The sequence below is a fragment of the Cervus canadensis genome, chromosome 28 (assembly GCF_019320065.1).
Source record: "Cervus canadensis isolate Bull #8, Minnesota chromosome 28, ASM1932006v1, whole genome shotgun sequence".
In the NCBI taxonomy this organism is placed as follows: Eukaryota; Metazoa; Chordata; class Mammalia; order Artiodactyla; family Cervidae; genus Cervus; species Cervus canadensis.
Genome location: NC_057413.1, coordinates 20,866,226 through 20,889,043, shown reverse-complemented (window position 1 = coordinate 20,889,043; position 22,818 = coordinate 20,866,226). Strand labels below are relative to the sequence as shown.

At 45.2% G+C, this 22,818-nt stretch overlaps 1 protein-coding gene across 3 annotated transcripts in view; it reads right to left on the bottom strand.

Annotated features, from left to right (window-relative positions):
• The window catches only part of GABBR1 (gamma-aminobutyric acid type B receptor subunit 1), a 29,186-nt gene extending 25,686 nt beyond the window's left edge, over nt 1-3,500 (bottom strand). Inside the window, exons 1-4 of one of the 3 annotated variants that reach the window (XM_043449994.1) lie at nt 3,477-3,500; nt 2,809-2,893; nt 1,925-2,128; nt 1,019-1,204 (exon numbers count right to left, since the gene is read on the bottom strand). In XM_043449994.1, the coding sequence (XP_043305929.1) occupies nt 1,019-1,204; nt 1,925-2,128; nt 2,809-2,893 (475 nt within the window). In that variant the 5' untranslated portion in view covers nt 3,477-3,500. Of the gene's footprint in view, nt 1-1,018; nt 1,205-1,924; nt 2,129-2,808; nt 2,894-3,309; nt 3,430-3,476 lie in introns of those variants that run through there. The other 2 variants (XM_043449992.1, XM_043449995.1) reach the window with 2 other exon arrangements.
• Between the last annotated feature and the right edge of the window lie 19,318 nt (nt 3,501-22,818).

Below are 22,818 nucleotides of genomic sequence, written 5' to 3'. Positions count from 1 at the left end.
CTACTGCTGTTAAAATATCTTACTTTGGCAATTTTTACAAAACCCTGTGACCACGTGAACACATTATTAAACCCTCTACGTTTTTCTTTTCGGGCACAAGAAGAGGCCTGCATAAGTAAGGAACCCTGGAGCTTAAATTTCGTTAGCGTCATAGTTAATTCATCCCTGGATGGGACTCCCACTTCCCAGAATGGAGTGGTAAACCACAAACAATAATTTAAGTGAGGAAAGCCAGGGCCAAGCATCTCAATAGGCAGAGGGTCTACAAAGGTAGAGGAAGCGTGAGGTATGCCTGCATCCCAGGAGAGAAGATTGCAGAGAGAGAATCTGGGAGCCCAGGAAAGTGGGAAGTTTGCAGAGCCAGATGGAGAAACAGGTGATGGACACAAGACAGATCCCCTTGGGGAATGATGGGGGTTGTCTGGGAAGTATAGAAAAAGACTGTCCTCTTCCTTCCCCATCCCTGGATTGTCCTTAATGTTCTGACAATTCTACCCCCACTTTGAAGTCTTTTCATTTTTACCCTGATAATTTTCCACCCTGGATATTCTTTTCAATCTTATTAATTTTTCTAAATACGACATATGGTTTATTGCTGAGTCTTTACAATAATTCGGGCATATAATGAATGGAGAGAGATCAAGTCTAGAAGAGGATCATGCATAGGAAATGTTAAGTTTAGAGAAAGGGACTGAGGCTGGGGGAAACTGTAGTATTTGAATCTTAAGAAGGGTGATGGAGGGTGAGATTCATAAAGGAAAGGAGAAAATGTGAGACCCAAGGGTTGAAAGCATGGGGAAGATATTAACAAGAGAAAGGTAAAGGAAGGAAGCCCTCAGCAGAAAGTGGAAATGGGGAACTTCAGGAGGAAGTCTGAGGCAAGTGGATGGAGGAAAGAGTGGAGCGTTCACTTCTGCCTCCCCAAAGCACCCTGTTTTCCCCACCATCCATTCCCACCCCGCTCCCATCCTCTGACAAGCGTCCTCATCTGCTGCATGCAGGCAGCTGTTCCCCTCACCCTGGCAGTGGGGCTTGGGGGTGCTCCACTGGCCCTGACTACAGATGCTCCGGGAGCTGCCCACCAGATGGAAGTCGGGGTCACATCGGAAATCCACCCGGGCTCCATCCAGAGCTGGGAGGTCCCCACCCGTCAGGAAAACCTTCCCATTTTCCAGGGTCAAATAAGACTTGGAGCAGATTCGGACTGTGGAGACAGGAAAATAAAGAGAGAGGCAAGTTGGAGAAGGCTCCTTCCCCTTAGAGAGGGAGGGGGCTCAGCTTTGAGTTTGAGTCCACAGCATCTTACTCTGCAGGAAATCAGGTATTAAAAAGATAGCTTCTCTAGTTTCCAGTCCTCCCTTAACCCTGTAAGCATCTACATTCAGAAAAGAAACAGCATTTCCATCATAGGAACCCAAGATGGAGCTATAAGCACATAAAATGGGATCTCTTCAAAGTGGGCGATTGTCTGGCTTTGAGATGTGTAGATGTATGTAACTTTAGATGCACAATCAGATTTGCCTTATTATAGTTGGCTTATACTCCTGTTAAACTGGGTTTTAATTGGGGGGGGGGGGCGGGGGGGAGGGTGCGTACTGGTCTCTCCACTGGAGACAGGTATTCCAAAATGGGATGAAATCACTTTAGAATGTTTTTGCATAAACTGCCACCGGTAATCCTCAATAGACTAACTCACAAGATGAATACCCAAGTTATCTCCTCAAATGGTCAGTAGCCTAATGAAGGATGAAATGAAACCTGCAATTGCACACAGCAAAGTCCCTCTTACATAGGAGTCATTCCATAAATGTACTTGTGAATTTAGTTACACTGGATTTAAAGTGCTGACTTGCCAGCAGTGATGCCAAGTTTGAGGCAGGAAGAATTGGCTGGAAAAGGGGAGGGGCTTTGAGAGGTTACTCACCACAGCGGCTGGGCGTGTCCATATCTGTCCAGGAGCCGTTGGCCAGGCACTTGCGCACCTTGGGCCCCACCACCTCGCGCTCCCCCCGGCACACATACTCAATCTCATAGTCCACGGGCAGGAAGTTGATAGCCTTCACCTGGTCCCGAGTCAGGCCCCTATACCTGATGCCCCCTTCCCAGGGCGGGTGTATGATCTGGCAACCTGAGGGGTGAGTCCATAGGGAGGGGGAAAGAGAAGGATGGTGGGGGGAAAAGGCAGAGTCAGCAGCCGGAGGCAGGGGAGCGTAGGGCGGGGTCTAGGGGGCAGGTGGAGGACAGGGGCTGGGACGAGGTGCTGGAGGGTGGGAGAGGGGAGGAGTAGGGAGCCTTGGGCTAAAGGGCAGGGCGGAATGGGCCAGGGTTAAGGCTATTCGGGGAGCCCACAAGTGGAAAGGGAAGGATGCTGGTTGGGGTAATGGAGAAAAGTAAGAAATCATGAAAGGGTATGGTATGCAAATGAGTTTGGTAAGAAAAGGCTAAAGGAGAATCTGGTTGAATGAAGATGAGAGGAGAAGGAGAAGGGTGTCTTCCAAGGCCACCTGGGCAGCAATGTGGGACCAAGGAAAAAGCGGAACTGAGGTAGCAATGTGGGCCCAGGAAAGAGGGGTGGGGGTGCAGGAAACAATGCGGGTCACAAAAGGTGGCCTAGTGTAGTAATAAGGGGCAGAGAAAGGGGGTGCTGGCTAATAATGAAGGGTGAGGGAAAGGAGGTCAGGAGTAGTAAAGTGGGGCTGAGCAGACGGGGTTGCCAGGCCCCGATGCCGTGTAGGGGAGAGTAGAGGGGATGCAAGGAAAGGGGAAGTGAGGTGGCGGGGTGCCCGAGGTCGCCGGAGAAGGGTGCACCTTCAGAGGTGGCGTTGGGGGTCTGCGCCCCGCCCGCGCCCGGGGGGCGGAGAAAGAGCGGCGCCAGCAGCAGCAACAGCAGCATCTGAGTGAGAGGCGGCCGTGAGGATCGGACCCGGGAGGCGGCCTGGCCTCCCTCCGGTCGCCTCGCGGGCTCCGACCCGGCTCAGCCCCGGGACCGGGAGAGCGCCCCGCGGAGGAGGCGGGGGCGGAGCCCGGCGCGGGGTGGGGGGAGAGGAGGAGAGAGAGCCTGTCCCCACCCTCCTCCTGCCTCCCTCGGCACCCCCACCCTCCCGGGACTCCACCTCTCACCACCTCCTCTCCCCGGGCCCCGGCGGCTCGCCCGAGCCCGGCTGCCCCGCGCTCCCCGGATCGGCCGCCTCGCGGCTCCCGGTTCCCTTCCCCGCCGCTCCTCCTCTCCTCCGGCCCCCCGGCCCCCGGCTCGTTCCTTCCCCGCGCGCCCCTCTCCAAGCCCGGCCTCCCCCGGGCCCTGGCTCTTACCTCGGCGCGCCGGCCCGGCTCCCCGGCTCTCCCGGGCCTCAAGGCCCCAGGCCCGGCCGCTCCTCCCGGCTCCCCCCTCCTCCCTTGCTCCACCTTTCCCTCCTCCCGACCCTCCTCCCCGCGAATCCGCTCTCCAGCCCGGCCAGGGTCTCTCCCTCAGGTCTCACCTCCCCCAAACCCCACCCCCGTCTCTCCTTCCCTGGGGCGGCGGCGGCCGCGGGAGCGGGGAGCCGGGAGGGAAGGAGGCGGCGCCGGGGACCGGGAAAGCTCCCGGGCGGAGGGAAGAAGGAGGGTGCGGGAGGAGACAGGGCGGGGGGAAGAGGGGGAGACCGGGGAGAGGGCACCTCCCACAACCCAAACCCCGGGAGCCGCCCCGGATCCCGGCCCCGCCCTGGACCGCCCACCGCGCCGGGGGGCGGGCGGCGGGGGAGCGGGGCTCGGAGGTAAGGGAGAGGGGCGCCTGTGCACCCGCACACACGCGCGCGGGGACCCGCGGACCAGACCACTGGGAGCTGGGGAGGGGGCGAGGGGGCCGAGGAGCTGGCGCTGAGACAGAGAGCCTGGGATGCAGGTGGAGAAAGACGGCTGCACAAAGAGAAGCAGCCCTGGTCAGGGTGAGACGGGAGAGGCAGAAGCCGAGGACCAGGAGGAGGACGAGACGGGTGGGAGAGAAAGGAGAAGCCAGGGTCAGACAGCGGAGGGGCGGGGAGGGGAGGGGGTGAAGGCCGGGAGCCACCTCAGCGCGACAGGAGTTGTTGGATGGAGAAGACGGAGGTGGAACCCAGAGCGGCTCCGTGGGTCCAGCAGCGAGGCTACTCGCCTGCCTGGGGAGGGAACGCGGAGGGAGGACTGGAAGCAAAAGACGGGAGGGTAGCGTCAAGGAGAGAAATTAAAGTAGGAGGGGGGAAAAAAGACAGAAAAAAGACCAGAGAATAAAGAACCTCCAAGTGGGCAGAAGCCAGCATTATCTCCGCTCCAGCAGGGCCTAGCAATCAATATTTCTTGACTAAGGAAGAACTGGGCGCTCTAGAGACAGCGGGGCAAGTGCACGCCTTTTGACAGTTCCAGAGGCTCCAAGCTATTGTCTAGTGAAGGAAGAAATGTGCATGTGTGCACGCACACGTGTGTGTATGATTCATGGGGATAAGTTTGGGCTGCCCGAGGAGACAGAAGGCTCTTTTGTGGGGCGGGGGGAGGGGGGAAAGGGGAGGGATTTCTTTCTGGCTTGCCCTGGGAAGGGGTGGGGAAAAGCTAAATACTATCAGACTGATTAAACTGAAATTCTCAACCTTCAACCCTTCAAACATCTTGTCATGAGTCCTTTACTGTGCTGAATTGAAACTCATAAAGGAAATAACCTACCTACACACAGAACTTAAAAAAAAAAAAATGCTTCCCTGACTGTAGCATAAGAAAGGGGAAAAAAAGTAATTTGTAGTAAAAGAACATAAACAGTATTTTAACGTGTGAGTGTTGAAGTCATGACGAAGCAGGCAGATGCTAGCACTTATCCATAGAATCACAGGGCTGGAACTGCTACAAACGCCGGTTGATACAGGTGCTGAGTCGGTGACTCAACTACCTCCAGCATGTTGCCATCAATGAAGTGACTTAACAAAATGTTGAACAACTCTTGGTAGCAAAGTCAATCTTCCCTGAATTCACACAGAACTGTAATTGCATTCCTAGAAAGTTCATTGTATATTAAAGCCACTTTTTTAACTGTATTAAATTCTAGGCTCAGATAATTAAACACACGTTATCACCTAAATGAAGGTCCTAGGGGATACTTGAGAATCTGGAGGAAGGACAGCTTTTCACTGTGCAGGCTATGCTTTGAAGGATGTCTTATTCCCCTGCTGTACCCATTAGGGCCCTCGGTAGCCCCCTCCATCGCTTACAAAAAGAAAGCCCACAACTTTTCAAACTGTCCTTTAGGGAGTGGTTGAGATCCCCTGAGCTACGAAAAGGGCAGAAGAAAAGAAAAGAGAGGGGCAGGATTTCTAACCTCTCAAAATGATAGCGACCCCTCCTCTAAAGATGTGCTGTTTTTTCAGCAAGGCAGAATCAAAAATGTGGGTGTCAAGTTATTGGCAGCAGCAAAAAAAAAAAAAATCATATGAGAATTTTCCTAGACTGCTTTGAAAGAAGAGTTTCCTAACTCTGCCCTGTCTATGGACTAGGTCAGCTGTTTGGTCTCCATGCTCTTTCTTGGTCCTGGCAAGGTTGAGAGCCCATAGGACACCTCCCCTGCTCCCAGCAGGGCCTTCCTGTAGGGGAGTGTCTCAGTAGGAACTCTCCCAGGAGCCCACAAGGTCCTCATCTAGTCTTTCTTTTCTTTTTTGACAAATGCACAGCTTGTGGGATCATAGTTCCCTGACCAGGGATCAAACCCAGGAACTAGACAATGAGAGCACCAGGGAATTCCCTAATATCTCATTCTGGAAACTTGTCTCTGTTTCCCTGAAGTCCTGAGTCCTTTGCTACACTGAACTGAGGAGGGTGGAAGGACGGAATCCCCCACCCCCCAGAAAAGAGGAGTCTAAGATTCTATGGAATTGAAAATTATCTTAGTGATATTTATCACCACACTGCTGATGCTAGCCCAGAAAGGAAATAACTTTAACTTAATGTCCAAATCACAGAATGTTGATTCAATAAATTATTGATTCAATAAATAAATGTTGTTCATTCAAAGGAATAGTTATAAAAATGTGTTTAAAAGAGTGTTTAATGACATTTACATGGGAAAATAAGCAAATTTGGGGGGGAAGCAGAATACAAAATGTGTACAATTGTGGTATACATGTGTTTAAAAGCTGGAAGAAAATACATCAACATATTAGCTATGATTACCTCTGGGACCATAAATTATTAGATACATTTTTTTGGTCATATTGGTTCAATTTTTTTTCAAATGTTTTACAAATATTACCTTTATCATACTTGTTTTTAATTTTTTTTTTTAACCTTCAAAAGCACATTGAAGCAGTCTAGCCAATATCTGTTATTCAACGGGCAGAAGCATCTGAGGATGTGGAGAGAGGCTCCAATTATATTTATTATACAAACCACTCACCTTTTTCCACCAGTAGCTGCAACTCTTCCTTTCACACCTTTGTACTCTCTAATATGGCTTCCCAGCTTCCTGGCCCATATTCCTCAGGGATTTACTGAGGTCCTTCCCCAGTCACAGCTGAGTATCCTAACCCCTCCTCCCCACAGTCAATCCACTTCCTTCTTCCACACCCAGCTCAGAACTCCTCTCCTCCAGAAAAGTCCTTGGACCTGATTCTATCCTTCCATCGCTCCTGTATTCTTTATGCCTTTGGTAACACCACCTCTTTTCTCAGTTTTGGACTATTTTTTTATAGAAACAGTGGAGTTCCCACTCAGATTAACTGAGAATTTCCATGACCAATTACCTGACCAATTTCCATATTCATTTTATTTCCCATACTTCCAGTTTCTTTCCTCTCATCTGCCTCATGTTCTGTCCAACCCTGAGAGGAAAAGGCCCAGAACTTAACACCTCATAAGCCCTAAAAACATATTAACCAAAGTAGCTCAGATAATTGATAATTTGCTAGATGCTTTCATGGGGCATCTAATATAATTTTCACACAACCATGCAAAGTAGATGGTGATGTTTTAATTTTGTGAAAGGTGAAAGTGAAAGTCACTCAGTCGTGTCTAACTCTTTGCGACCCCATGGACTATATAGTCCATGAAGTTCTCCAGGCCAGAATAGTGGAGCGGGTAGCCTTCCCTTTCTCCAGGGGATCTTCCCAACCCAGGGATTGAACCCAGGTCTCCCGCATTGCAGGCAGATTCTTTACCAGCTGAGCCACAAGGGAAGTTTTAATTTTGGAGCCAAGTAAACTCTGATTTAGGGAAGTTAAGAAGCAAATCAGAGGATACTGCCATACAAAATCAGCAGAGCCAATATTTGAATTCATTTCCAAAGACTTTCCAGTGCATCCAGACTTAGTTTCAAGGCACATCTCTCATTCAACTCTCACCCAAGGCATTCTTCATCAAAGATCACACTGCATTTCAGTTCTGTCTTCCCATCTGAAGCAGCAGCAGTGTGTGAAGGGAGGATATTTGTACCCTCTTACATCACCTTCAGGCTGGGTTTTCTGTCCTGCACAGTTCTTGCTGTTTAGAAAAAGGTATAGGACAAAGATGAAAAATTCAAACACGAGTTACTTGCATGCTGGGCTTCACTCAGGCATATACAGGGGAATCCAATCAGGAATTCACAAAACTTCAATGAAATTAAAAAACCATATTGTAAATGTCTGGCCCAGTACTTACCTCCCATACCCACAAGATGCTCTGAGGTCATGGGGACCACTGTCTCTCAGGAGCTCTGGGCCAGTAGTAACCAGATTATAAGGGTGACATGGTGAATTACCTCTGCAAATAATTTCTCCATAAGTAAGCCCTTCTATAATAATGAATGAACACAATGTAATGAAATACTAGGTCAACCTAAGCAATAACAAAGGCAGTGGTAAGTTTGTCTCTTTTATAAAAGGTATATGAGATCAGGTTAGCAGATCTAGAAAATATTCTGTTCTCACAAACAAATCTAGTAAGTATTTCTACTCCTAGAACTACGAGATGATTGAATTTTTAAGGATTTTAAGATAAGGAAGTATCATGTTTAATTAAATATATATAACTAAGTATATACACCAGGTATGAATAACTGTGCATAATTAATCATACCATTTCAAAACACACATGCATCAGAATGCATGTATAAATTGGTTGGTAGAGATTCTACTTGTTCATTTTGTTGTAACAGATTTCTCTCTTCTGAAAGTCCAATTCACATATCTATCATGATTTTCACTAGTGCTAAGCACCCTAGGACACTCAGTTCAGTTCAGTCGCTCAGTTGTGTCCAACTCTTTGTGACCCCATGAACCGCAGCACGCCAGGCCTCCCTGCCCACCACCAACTCCCAGAGTTTACCCAAAGTCATGTCCATTCAGTCGGTGATGCCATCCAACCATCTCATCCTCTGTCATCCCCTTCTCCTCCTGCCCTCAATCTTTCCCAGCAGGGTCTTTTCAAATGAGTCAGCTCTTCGCATCAGGTGGCCAAAGTACTGGAGCACTCTAGGACACTAACCAAATAATATTCAGAGTAAAAAGACACATCACCCAGATTTTTCTATTAGAAACCACAGAATGTTGAAAACTCCATTATTTGATATGTATATCCAGGTCTCAAGCCCATAATAAGCACAATTATGTTTCTGCAGTAAAATGCATGACTCTTAATACTAGGTCGAGTAAAGACCATAAATAGCTTTACCCTCTGGCTTTGCCACAAAATGGAAGAAAGTCAAGCCAGGTTTTGCCACCAAACAAGTTTAGAAACAAAATTTTTGGTTTTCAGAGCATTGTGGATTTTGGAATTACAGAAAAGGTTGTGTGGAACCCATTATATAAGTATGAGAAAATATTTATAAATATATGATTTTTGTTTGTTTGTTTGTTTTTTGTTTTTTTCACTTATTAGATATTTATTGAGCATCAGACACTGTGCCAGGCAGAACCCTGTCACGGTTCAGGTAGTTTTTATTTTTTTAATTTTTTAATTTTTTATTTTTTCAGGTAGTTTTTAAAAGAGTTTTATTTTGTGGAAAGCAATGAGTGGCTGCATAACAATACGTAATGTATTTTAAATACATGCACTCCAACTGGCTGTAATAGTTTCCTTAGAAGTCATCTGAACTAGAAATATATGTTTTTAGGAGTCAAATGAACATATCTGAGGCAACAAACTAAAACCAATTTTTTATTATTTTTTAATTTTTATTGAAGTATAGTTGATTTACAATGTTGTATTAGTTTCTGGTGATTCAGTTATATGTGTGTGTGTGTGTGTGTGTGTGTGTGTGTGTGTACATACAGACTAGAAATTCTGCTTATGGAAATACCGTAGAAACAGGGCTTCCCTGGTGGATCAGTCCATAAAGAATCTGCCTGCAATGCAGAAAACCTCAGTTTGACCCCTGGGTTGGGAAGATCCCCTGGAGAAGGAAATGGCAACCCACTCCAGGATTCTTGCCTGGGAACTCCCATGGACAGAGTAGCTTGGCAGGCTACAGTCCATGATGTCACAAGAGTCAGACATGACTTAACGACTAAACTACCACAACCATGATTACACCATAAAAATACCATTGAGGATTTCCATAAAGGCCCTATATGGAAACCATGACCCTATTACAGTGGGGCAGATGGGTCCTGCCCTGGTCCAGAGAATCATATCATACCACTCAAATCCTAGCAGAAAGAAAGCCTCAAACAACTGTGAAGCAAGCTCTGCTTTTAGCAACCTAGAGTAAACAAACACCTGCTGAGTTTTAACTCTTCCCTATTCTTCAAGACATCATTCTGAAATTCTAAAAACCAACATGACTCATCCACACCTTCAGATGCTTTCAGTATTTATTACACTTAGAGCAGCATGGAAACATAATACCTTATTGGTGTATCATTTACAAAGAACTCACATTATTTCTCTTAATCCTTTCAACTGCTTCAGTGTGGTAATATCTCCATTGTCAGATGAGAAAACTGCTGCTCAGAAAGTTTAAATGAACTCTCCAAGGTCACACAGCCAATAAATAGCAGAACTGGGCTACAAACCCAGGCCTTAGGTCCTTCCTTCTCTCACTCACCATGCTCCAACCAAGCTGGCCTGATTGCATTTTTTGTGTGTTTAGTCGTTCAGTCATGTCTGACTTTTGTGACTCCATGGGCTGTAGCCCGCCAGGCTCCTCTGTCCATGGGGGTTCTCCAAGCAAGAAAACTGGAGTGGTTGCCATGCCCTCCTCCAGGGGATTTTCCCAATCCAGGGATCGAACCGAGGTCTGCTGCACTGCAGGCAGATTCTTTATTGTCTGAGTCACGAGGGAAGCCCAAGAACACTGAGTACGTAGCCTATCCATTCTCCAGGGGATCCTCCTGACCCAAAAATCAAGCCAGAGTCTCCTGCATTGAAGGCGATCCTTTACCAGCTGAGCTACCAGGGAAGTCCTCTTTGTGGCCTCTGTTGTTTGTCAAAGACCTTGCAGGTATTGGTGAAATAGGTACTTTCTTCCATGGGCCGTAAGGGTGACATGCCCTCCATACATGCAGGTCTTTCCATCCTATAGTTACAGGATCATAATAATAGCATTTGTTGTATTATTAACTGTTTGGGGCTGTACGATTTACTTAGACTGTCTCACTTGCTCCTTATAACATTCTCTGGTATAGATATCATTTCTGTTTTTATAAGCTAGGAAAATGAGAAGCAAATGAATTTAATAATCTGCCCAGTGTCTCACACATAATAAGCTGAGATCAGAACATCTGTTTACCTGACTCCAAAGACCCTGCTCAGCCTGATGACCAGCTGTGGGAAGTGTTTTGAAAGCACCCGGGCGTCTGACTCCCTGGGAGTCCTCTGTGTATCAGCCATGCTGTTGTGGATGGAAACACTGGGGCAAACATTACATGAGTAAGATTTCTGTTAGGAGTAGATTCACCCAAGCATAGACAGAGCCAGGGGATTGGCAGGAACACAGGCAGGGTCCCTCTTCAGGAAGACTTCTCCAGTATTTTCTGAGATGTCCCCTTTTAGCTATGGGTTTCCTAGATGGCTCAGCAGTAAAGAATCCACCTGCCAATGCAGTCGACAAAGGTTCAATCCCTGGGTCAGGAAGATCCCCTGGAGAAGGAAATGGCAACCCACTCCACTATTCTTGCCTGGGACAGAGGACTGTCCATGGGACAGTCCATGCACACAACTCAGCAACTAAACGACTTGTAGCGATATCTCTCCTTAGTTGCCTTATTTGCAGATGCTGTTGTTATGCGGTCCATGGTGCTGGGATGCCCATACCCTTCCTTTAGCTGCATGGCCCATCCTAGTTGGATCAGTAAACTGAAGCTTGCTCACCAGTATTAAGCCTGGCAGGATCTCTGCTCATTTCCTATCACCCTCAAATTTCCTCTAATGGCATTTTAGGTATAGTTCTAGTGCGTGTATAAATTTTCACCCACATGGCAGCACTCATGTTGTCCATGTACTATGCTAGTACAGTAAGATGCTACTGGAAAGCTGGTCCTCCTGCCCTTTCTGCTGCTCTTAAGGAAGGTGCCCTTCCAAAGATCAGTCTTCTTGGTTTTATTCTAGGATGTTGCTGTGAAATAGGGACAAAGGTAGAGATCTTCTCTCTGTATCTGGAGCACATTTCTATTCTGTCTCTTTAATTACAAGTAGGACAGGGGAAGGGGACAAATAAAAAGAAGATGGAGACCCAGTGGACCTTGGGAAAAGGACTGGTGACCCTGTTGCCCCTGGTTGCTGTCAAGCAGCCGGCAGGCAAGACAGGGTGTCTTGTTTCATCCTCCTCTTGTGCTCACTGTCCTAAATCTGAGAACAGTCACCCTTTGAAGTCTCCCTCCCTAAACCCAAACCAACTGAAGCCATTGTGGGGAAATTTTTAAATAGCAAGTATCCCTGAATTTCCTACCCTCTTACCAACATGTTACTGAGGGGACTGGCGGTAATGACATAGCTGCTACTCTAGGGGCCTATGAGGAAAGGGCACAAGCTAAACAGGAGAGTAATGTGGAGGGAGGAATGTGGATGTACTGGTTGGGAAGGAGGATGAAATGGCTCAGAAGAGAAGCACAACTAGGATGGGCTGCGCATCTACAACCTTTTTTTTTTTGGCCACCCGCTTGGCACGTGAGATCTTAGTTACCCCACCAGGGATTGAACCTGCACTGTCTGCATTGGAAGGGTGGTGTCTTAACCACTGAACCACCCAGGAAGTCTCCGACCATTTCTTGATTTTAACTCCTGAGTAATTTCCTCCTGTGGGCACTGAGGGGTCATGCAATCTCCAAAGTCTATCTGGGAGTTACTGCAGCCTTAGGTTGCATGTGGTTGTTGTTGGTTTTGGTTTTTTTTTTTTTTTCCCCAGGAAATTGGTTTACTTTTATTTGTGGGGAGACAGGGCAGCAGATATATCTTTCTTCAGGTGAGCTCAAAAAAATATGTTAGAAATAGAACTGATTTATTGCAAAAGTATCTAGAATAGAATAAATTTAGACTTCAGATTTATCTAATAAAATATGAATTGCTCAATTTACATGAACATAGTTTACAAGAACATTTTTATTCCATATTGTGAGGTGCACTTATGTATTTTGTTTATTTATACATCATCTTTTTTTACATGTTTTTTTTGGTGGAGGAGAATAAAAAGAGAGTCAAGTGTTATGCTTCCTTATTTGGAGGAGAAAGATGTAAGACTTGAAATATAAGATATGTCACGTCTGTACTTTTCTCAGTTATGAGACAACTTCACAGGCAATATAATTTAGGGAATTATTTTAGATGAGGGAAAGGCAGCAAAACATAAGTAAAAGAGAAAAGAATTTGAAGTGGAAAAAGAAAAACCAACCTGGAATCAAAGAATCAGATCAGCCATCAACAGCACGCTAGCAAACAGCACACGATATGAGCAAGTGACCTGACATCGCTGATCCCTAGTTTCTAACTATAAATGGAAGAAAAATTCTACCCCCACTCATTTGCTTTGCTAAATAATTGTGAGGTTCAGACAACATAAAGCACTCTATATGATTGAAACCCTGACACAGTGTAAGTACGTTAAGTGTTACTATAGGATGATCCAGGCCTCAAACAGACAGGAAGACCAAGAAAATGAATGTTTGCCTGTAAAGTAACAAATGTAGAAGGCATTCATAGATGGGGGAAAATGGAAACAGAGGCAGATTTTCTTCTTGGGCTCCAAAATCACTGTGGACATTGACTGCAGCCACAAAATTAAAAGACCCTTGCTCCTTGGAAGAAAAGCTATGACAAACCTAAACAGCATATTAAAAAGCAGAGATATCACTTTGCTGTCAAAGGTTTGTGTTGCACAAAGCTCTCGTTTTTCCAATAGTCACGTATGGATGTGAGAGTTGGACCAAAAAGGCTGAGTGCTGAAGAATTAATACTTTCCAATTGTGGTGTTGGAGAAGACTCTTGAGAGTCCCTTGGACTACAAGGAGATCAAACCAGTCAATCCTAAAGGAGATCAACCCTGAATATTCATTGGAAGAACTGATGCTGAAGTTGAAACTCCAATACTTTGGCCACCTGATGTGAAGAGCTGACTCACTGGGAAAAAAAAAAAAAAAAAAACACCTTGATTTTGGGAAAGATTGAAGGCAGGAGGAGAAGGGGGCAAAGAGGATAAGATGGTTGGATGGCATCACCAACTCAATGGACATGAGCTTGAGCAAGCTTCGGGAGATAGTGAAGGACAGGGAAGCCTGTTGTGCTAGTCCATGGGGTCACAAAGAGTCTGACATGGCTTAGCAACTTAACAACAACATCAACAATTCACTGAATGTTTGTGGTTAATTTAGAAACAGAAACATGGAGTCCTTCTGATTCCCCATCCCAGAAAGAATACCCTCCCACCATCCTCCACCAGTAGCCATCTGGGAAGCCCCAGGATGTCTGAAGCAGCAAGCAAAGGGAAACTGCTTCCTTTTCCCTTCACAGAACCCTGAGAGGGCACTGGCCTCCTCTCAGAGTCCTTCATTCAGATTCTTAGATCTTTTCCATCTCTGGATGCTGCTACTGCACCGGGTCCTGGACTCACCAGGAAGTACCCAGACGCCACAGCTCCAAGATATACAAATAATTGCTTAGCCCTCTGTGCCTTGCCTCATTCTCAAAATGAGGTAATAATATATGTCTCCTGGTGATCAAGTGAGGTAGTCTTGGATGTGAAAGTTCCTAGCCCACAGAGGCTCCCCAAAAGAGTCCCCATCCTCCACTCCTATAAGTCCCCCCTGGCCTAGTCTCAGCTCAAACACCTCACAATGGGTATAGAAAAGAAGTTCTATCATGCCCTCATGATGGACAGAATTGATTTCTTTTGTATTCTTTCAGAGATAGACTATGGCTATTTAAACAAATATATTTCCCCTTTTCTGACACAATGGTGATTATGTTTGGAGAGATTGTTCTATAATAATACACAAAGGTCTTCCTCTTGCTTTATCATAGCTGAATAACATTCTGTTGGATGGCTGTCTCCATACAATCATCATTCAATGGCTGAAAATGTATTCAATCAGCTCTCTTTTAATAGACCCTAAGAAGTTTATAATATTTTGCAATTACAAACAAAGCTGCATTGAATAATTCTGTACATGCATCATTCTCACATGTGAGGATTTATTGGCAGGATCACTCCTAAAGAGTAGAAATGGGTAAATCGTGTATGAATTTGGGGGGCAGGGTTGCCAAGTATTACCAAACTACTGGCAAAGGGAGGACCTCCCAGGTGGCTCAGTGGTAAAGAATCCACCTGCCAATGCAGGAGCTGCAAGAGACATTGGTTTGATTCCTGGGTCAGGACAAATACCCTGGAGAAGGAAACGGCAACCCACTCCAGTATTCTTGCCTGGAAAATCCCATGCACAGAGGAGCCTGGCAGACTACAGTCCATGGGGTCGCAAAGAGTCAGACACAACTGAGAGACTGAGCACAGAACACAGACAAAAGGGGACACTTGCCTGAAAAAGAGGCTATCGCCAAGAAGTCTGCTCAGAAAAATAAAGGATTCAGAGTGTTTTTATCTATATCATTGGCATTATTGTTAAGAGGCTCATAAGAAAATATTATTGTTCCATAACTATTACTGAAAGTATTACAGGTGTGTGAAGGAAACCGCATTGGCTGTAGGGTTTTTTTTTTTTTTTCATTTATTCAACAGATATTTGTGGAGCAAAGCACAATGCCAGGCACTCTGGGGCGTCACACACCTGAGAGATATAGTGTCAGCCTTCATAGTCCTTATGATCTGCAAAAGTGATTTTAAAACTGGAATCTAGGAAGATGGCAAAATAAATCCATGCTTCAGGCTCTGTGTTTTTTTTTCAATTTAAAAAATAAAAACAGACAATATATATTTGATATGAGAACTAATTAAAATATCAAGGTTCCTTACTCTGGGGTAGAATTATTCAAACCCATATACTCATAGCAATGACTAGAAGACTAGAGGAAGTTATAATGTAAAATAGGTTTGATTAATATGAAAAAATTAATTATATACAAATTTTATGCTGTTGCTAAAAGTAATGTCTCCAAATAGAGTTCAGTTTGAGGAAAATAATAAAAAGGTATAAAAAGGGAATTAAAAGCTACAGAAATGGTAGAGCAAACTTAGTGAACCACTAGGTTCAATATCTAATTGAACTTAATAAAATATCTAAATATAAAACAAAGCCTGCATATCTCCACCCCTAACTGGAGCAGAAACATCTGGAAAAGAATGCCAGTCTGATAACCTAGAATTCAGGGTTCTAGGTCTTACCCTGACAATAATCATCTGGCGACCTGGGGCCCGTCACAGCATCTCTGGTCTCAATTTCATCATCTACAAAAAGGAATAAAGCTTTTATTTAATCTTCCTATGCCACATATTATTGTGAGGAACAAATATTAATACAATCATAGAAAACATTTTGAGGAGGTTAAAAACCCCGCAAGAATGAAAATTAGTTATTTCCTCCACAATTTGCATTCAATGCTGGTATGTTACACACCACCAAGTTCTTAAATGTGAGTTCATTGATGCATTAATATTTCAGTGAGTATAAACTCTGTACAACTTTGTCAACCAACTATGGTACAATATGTCCTCCACTAAGTACTCTCACAGGGACAGACCCTGGCTGAACCTCACCCAGCATCATCCCTCCATGCTTGCTATGTGTCCAATCTCAGAGCAATAACTTAATTTAATCACTAGAGGGCCCTGGTTACAAGGCAAGGTTAAGTTCCTCCAGAAACTATTTTTCCCAACTAAGGAGCCTTTCCAGGTTTGTTTGTTTGGTAAGTTGTTTTTTGTTTTTTTTTTAATCATTATTATAAAGGCCATATGTTCACTGTGAAACTATATCAAACAGTGTATGAAACAAAAAGGAAATGTCTAATTTCCTAGCCTTGATTAGAATGCAATAGCATGTAGCCCTGATTAACCCCAGTTAAGCAGAAAGCTGTGCTGGGGAAATAGAAATAGCTGTAATGTTTCAAGACCACACTGGAAGCATAGCCATAACCAACACAAAACTACTATACCGAATGTCTAGCCCACCCCACCCATAGAGACACACATCTCCACATTCAACTCCACTCTCACTAATTTTAAGGCCCCAATCCTCTCTTAATAGTTTACTGTCTCCTTTCAAAATCTTTGTCCTTCTTTGAGGGAATAGCATCAACAGACTAACTGAGTTGGTTGAACTTCTGTGGTTGTTAGTAAGTCAGGAACTTGAAAGAATGGTTTCAAGAAGCATATTAAAAAATCCTACAGTCATGGAGAAGGAAATAGCAACTCACTCCAGTATTCTTGCCTGGGAAATCTCATGTACAGGAGATTAACAGGCTACAGTCCATGGCATCACAAAGAGCTGGACACAATTTAGCAACTGAACAACAACACACAATCAGGCAGATTGTGATTTAGGAAACTACTTCTTAATGGAAATCTGGTATAAAATGGGAGTGAAGTGACCTAGCAATATGGAATATAGAGTTTTGTAAGAAATTACAATTTACGTATAGAATAATAGTTGCAAATATTCAAACAATAAAGTCCGTGGCTAAAGGATTAAAAAACACCTACAGTCAAACATATAAATATAATATTTTTCCCTCTCCATAAGTTTTTTTTCTGAGATAAAAGTATATCTCATGATTTTGCAATACCAACCACTTAGAATGCTGCTGACAAGGGCAAATGAGAACCAAATTGTTCTGATTAGTCAAAATGCCTATCATAACGTTCATTCAACAAGAAAGAATATGTTTGAATCAACTTGATTGATTAACAAAACTGGACATCAGTCTTCTCATCTGGCACTTGAACGATTCTTGAGCAGCCGGGTGCTGTGGGTTCACAGCATCAACGTCCCCTGGGATAAACACAGAGATGGATTGCCACTGGTGGGAAAAAATGTCTTCCTTTCCTAGAGCAGGAGGGAAGACGACATAAAGAGAAAGACTTGGGTCCTGTGCCTGTGAAAGTCTTGGAAGCTCTGGAAGTGGAGGTTGGGAATAACATATATATACAGACTGCACTGGGTCTTCACTGTAGTAAGTGGGCTTCTCTTGTTACTGAGCTTGGGCTCTAGTTGCCCCACAGCATGTGGGATCTCACTTCTCCGACCAGAGATCAAATCCTCATCCCCTGCGTTGGAAGGTGGATTCTTAACTACTAGATCACCAGGGAAGTCCCATGGATAATATTAAGGGATGGCACAGGTGAGACGGAAGGGCGAGGAGATCCTGGCTCCAGGTAAGCCACATTTGGCCCCTGAAAAGCAACCGAAGCCATTTATCATGGGTCATCCTTACCCCTCAAAATAGTTCCCTCCTTAGGCAAGCAGACATCTGAAGTTCCTCATCACACAAAACCCTTAATCCAGGATTCAAGATCAAAAGTCAAAAATACTACCTCTGAGTTAACAAGTTGTATGATCATAGACCAAATAAAAGTGTAAATATTGATCTAAAAGGATTACAATGCAAGAAGGTGCCTGAAGGCAGAACCCACAGCCTGAAAGAGAGGAGACTACAAATGCTGGCGATCTGAAGGTGAAAATTCCAGTTTTTCATTTATTCTTTACACAGCCATATTCTATTATGTATCCCTCATTCTTCCAGCCTAGGAGGATGCAGGGAAAACAAGATAGAGTCCTGCTCTCATGGCCGGACTTTCTATGCCCAGGCAGGCCCTGCACAAAAGGTGTTATTATGGCCTTTGAGAGCCAGACACAGACCTAAGTACCTTACAGACCTTGTCTCATTCAGTCCTCACATCAACCTCAAAACTTCCATTTACAGTTAAAGAAGCTGAGGTTTCTTTTTCTGTCCAAGGTAACAGATTCTCCCACAGGGTAGTAAACTGGAGTCTGGCATGTTTATCAATCAGTTGCATGGAGCTGGAATTTGCACTTGAGCATCCAGGCATATATATGGGGGGGGGGGGGCGGGCGGAGGGAGGGAGAGAGAGAGTCTGTCATATCCCGGAATAGGGATATTGGGAGTTCTGAAAAAGTTGTAAGAATTCCGAACAGAATTCTCTCTCCGTATAGTTTTCTCTGGTAGGTGAAAAAAAGAAAAAAACTGTCATTGCCAGACTCTAAGATGATGGACAAAAAGACAGTCTCTCAGCTCCAAAATGGCCACCGCGTTTTCCTTCGTAGGAGCAACCGCGTAGTGACAGAAGGGCCATTCGCAGGTGGGTGCCCTCAGGGACTGGGCCAGGTGCCAGAATGGCCAGCTGGATCTTCCCTCTCCTGAGCTATTGGCCCAGCAACATTTAAGGGCTCCTTAATCCAGACTGAACAAAAGCAGAGGAAGGAGACAGAGGAGGAAGTTAGGTAACCAAGGGAGGTGGATCTAAACTGAAAGAGCAAGAAAAGCTTTGCCCGTTGGAACAGAAAGTCACTCTTCGGCCCAAAGGCGCCTCGCTTTTGCCTTATTCCCCGCCGCTCAAGGGCTCCTGGCAACCAGTTCTTGGCGCAAAAGCCTTATACGTCACCTGTTGCGAGGCAGACTGGGAGCGCCTCCTGGGTCTTCACCTGCAACATCTTTAGTGGGCGTTGCCGAAAAGTGAAGGCATCAGGGAGGTAGGAAGGAAGTGAGGAGGAGAAGGGAAGAAAGAAGAAAAATGTATATTCTCGTAAGGTCGTACAGCTACGAAAAACATCTTAGAGTTACCTAGCCTAACCTGCCATTCTAAGTTGGCTGGACGTCCAGGAATGGGATGCCAGCTCTCTCCCTCAGTTTGATGGAGAGAAGATTCTCCTTTGTATTGAACTGAACTCTAGCTCTGACTTGCACCTGTTTTACTCCAAGAGGAGCCTCAGAACAGCTTAACGCTTCTTCCATAGGACAACTCATTACATTTTGCTCAAAATCAGCACAAATTCATTCCCATTTACGGGGTGGGGGGCAGGGTGGGGAGCAAGCCTAAATGCTTGACTCACCTGATTCATAACAAGTTGAATGTTTTTCTTTTTGAAAAATGAAAATATTGGTGGTGAAATTCAGAATAATAACAAAGAAGACACAAGCATGGAAGAAATATTGATAGATAAAACATAAAGTTTTGGCTACAAGGACTCACTTGCTGGATACCTGCAGCAGCTTGACTCAGATCAGTGTTCTCATTTCTTCTGTAGACCCATGAAACATTGGGCTAAATGGATAGAAATTAGACGTTTTACAGTCTATCAGTTATCGAATCTCCTAGGAACTTGCAAACCAGTTTAAGCACATGGGTGGAGAAGGAAATGGCATCCCACTCCAGTATTCTTGCCTGGAGAATCCCAGGGAGGAAGGAGCCTGGTTGGCTGCCATCTATGGGGTCGCACGGAGTCGGACACGACTGAAGCGCCTTAGCAGCAGCAGCAGCAGCATACTGTGAAAATAAGGCCACAAAAGCGGAAAATATCAATTTCCTCTTGATATTTGTACCACTAGGGGGAGCTCCAAAAGAAAAAAATCACGGCAAGTGAGAGCAAATAAGGGCACTTACAGAGTGTTTACTGTGTACCATTCACAGTTCCCGTGGGTTCCTTCCTGTAATTCTGTTCACAGTCCTAATGGGACAGATGTCATTCTCCTCCACTTGCAGAGGAGGAAGCTGAGCTATAGTATGTTCGCATGTACAGAGTATACAGCTTTGTGCAGGGCAATTTATTAAAACTGCAACTGTACATGCTCTTTGAGCTGAACAACTGCACCTGTATAGAACGCAGTGAACTTCATGAGCAATCAACCAGCGCAGCTGCATGGGACCCCATGATTAGGAGGGAACACTGTGTTTGGGCTGTGATGCTCTGTGTCATTATCTTTTTTTTTTTTTTTTTGCTGCTCTGGTTTTAGTTGCAGCATGCAAGATCTAGTTCCCTGACAGGGACCAAACCAGGCCCCCTGCATTGGGAGCATGGAGTCTTATCCACTGGGCCACCAGGGAACTGCCCTCTGTGTCGCTGTCTTGAAATTCTTAACACTTTTCTTTCCATTTGTGTTTTGTAAGTGAAGTCCAATGGGGTACTAGAACGTGTGCTGAGGGTTTGGGGCCTAGATTCAAGCTTGATCTTGCTTCTTAATCTCCGCGGGACTGGTTTTCAGATGTCTTCAACTCCCCCCAGGAACCACTGCCCCTCTCAGTGCCCCCCAGCAGGAGCCTGGGCACAGGAGAGACGTGGAGTCAGGCATACACATGTGTTGTGCCCAGTGGAGGGACAGGACCCCAGGCACGTGGGAAGGCCTGCATTCACCCTGATGCCTGAAGAAATGCAATATTAAATAGCAAAAATGAAAACAAAGCCACTGTGACATATCAAGAGTGAAACCATAGAGAAAGCTAGAATCTTCTTGGAAATTCCCTGGCTTTCCAGTGGCATCGACTCCAGGCTTCCACTGAAGGAGGTCCGGGTTCAACCCTGATCAGGAAACTAAGATCCCACAAGCCTCATGGTATGGGCCAAAGAAGAAAAAAAAAAAAAACTTTTTCTTTGTCCTGCTGAAACTTTTACAATCAGAGCCTAATATAAGGATTGACACACATGATTTCTAATAAATATTTATTAATTTAAGTTAATGGAATACATTTATATGTAACCTAGTAGCTGGTAGCTCAGATGGTAAAGAATCTGCCTGAAATACAGGAGACATGGGCTCAATCCCTGGGTTGGGAAAATCCTCTGGAGAAGGTCATGGCAACCCACTTCAGTATTCTTGCCTGGAGAATTTCATGGACAGACCATGGGGTTGCCAAGAGTCGGACACTGAAAAACCAAATAAACAAATAAGAATCCATTTTCAAAACTTCAAGAGGGCTATATTATGTATTAATGTGGGATTATGCATTATTATGGAGAAGGAACTGGCAACCCACTCCAGTATTCTTGCCTGGAGAATCCCATGGACAGAGAAGCCTGGTGGGCTACAGTCCACGGGTTCGCAAAGAGTTGGACACAACTGAGCAACTTCACTTCACTTCATGCATTATTAAGTAAACATAAGAAGCAAACAGTGCATGATCTTTATTTTACACATTCTCTAAAAAATCTTACGCAGTACTGATATTACGGAACATCTAGGTAAGCTCCCAATTATTGAGTAAGCACTATTTCACATACGGATAGTGTGTTGACTAACATATACATTAACATATTTATAACATGTCACTCTGCATACATGACTGTGTACACAGACTGTTATCAGACCTGGTGAGAGGTGTGGATCAAATGGAAACTACTGAGGAGAGCAAGAGACCACTGAAGAATATTTGTAACAGCATATAACATATGCCACACAAAATTAAAGTAACAATTAACTGCTGACTGTCACGACCAGCCTGACCAACAGCACAGGGTTATTGTTAGACACAACCCCATGCTCAGCAAACCCAGAGGCTCCTATAGCGATTTCTGTAAGTGGCAACACCACCGGCTCTGTTTCCCCATTCTCTCCCCTTGTCCAGAGACCATGTCATCCAAGGGACTGGTCACCCCAGCTCCAGAAACCCACCCCCTTTTCAAAGATGTGAGGCAGTCGAGGGCATGGAGGCAAGGGAAGTGAGCTCTTCAGAGGTAAAGTGACTTCAAATCCTAGCTCGTGGGGACTTCCTTAGCCATCCGGTGGTTGGGGCTCTGAGCGTCCAATGCAAGGAAAATGGATTCTTATTTGTTTATTTGGTTGCTCAGTGTCCAACTCTTTGCGACCCCATGGTCTGTTCCATGCAGGTTCCATCCCAGATCTCACTTTCCTTGTGACACGGAGGAAACTGGAGAGTGATGCGCTGGCTGGAGGATGTATCCTAGTTGCTGGTCTGTCCTCAATGCCTGTGTTGATTGACAGTCACTGACTTTGCAAATTTTATAATACTCTCTTCATGTCTGCCTCTCCAAGCATAGGTGGCCATCAACTTGGGACACTCGCCTTGTGACTTTCCAAACTGTACTAATATTCTTTGGGAGGGAGAAGCTAACTAAACCCAAGCAACACATCAGAACATAAGGAAGGGCATTTGGATTTGTGGTGAGAGAGAGGGAGGTCAGACATCAAGAGGAATGAATGGCCTGGTGATGACAGTAGATGGTAGAAATAGGAAACTAAGTCTAAATGTTTCTTCTTCATTTTTTAAAAAATCCAACACAGATCTCTCTCCCTTGGCTAGCACCTGAAGGCAAGGGGTTGAGGAGACCTTGCAGATCACTTGGACAAGCTTCAGCCTGAGGTCCAGTGAGTGATTCATCCCAACAGGTCAGATCCTAGAAGCCCCCTGGAAGGCTGGCCGCTCCCCTGGGAGGGAGTGGGGGAGGAAGGCCCAGTACCAGGCAGCCTCTGCTCCAGCTCTGAGGGGGTGGGGAAGGC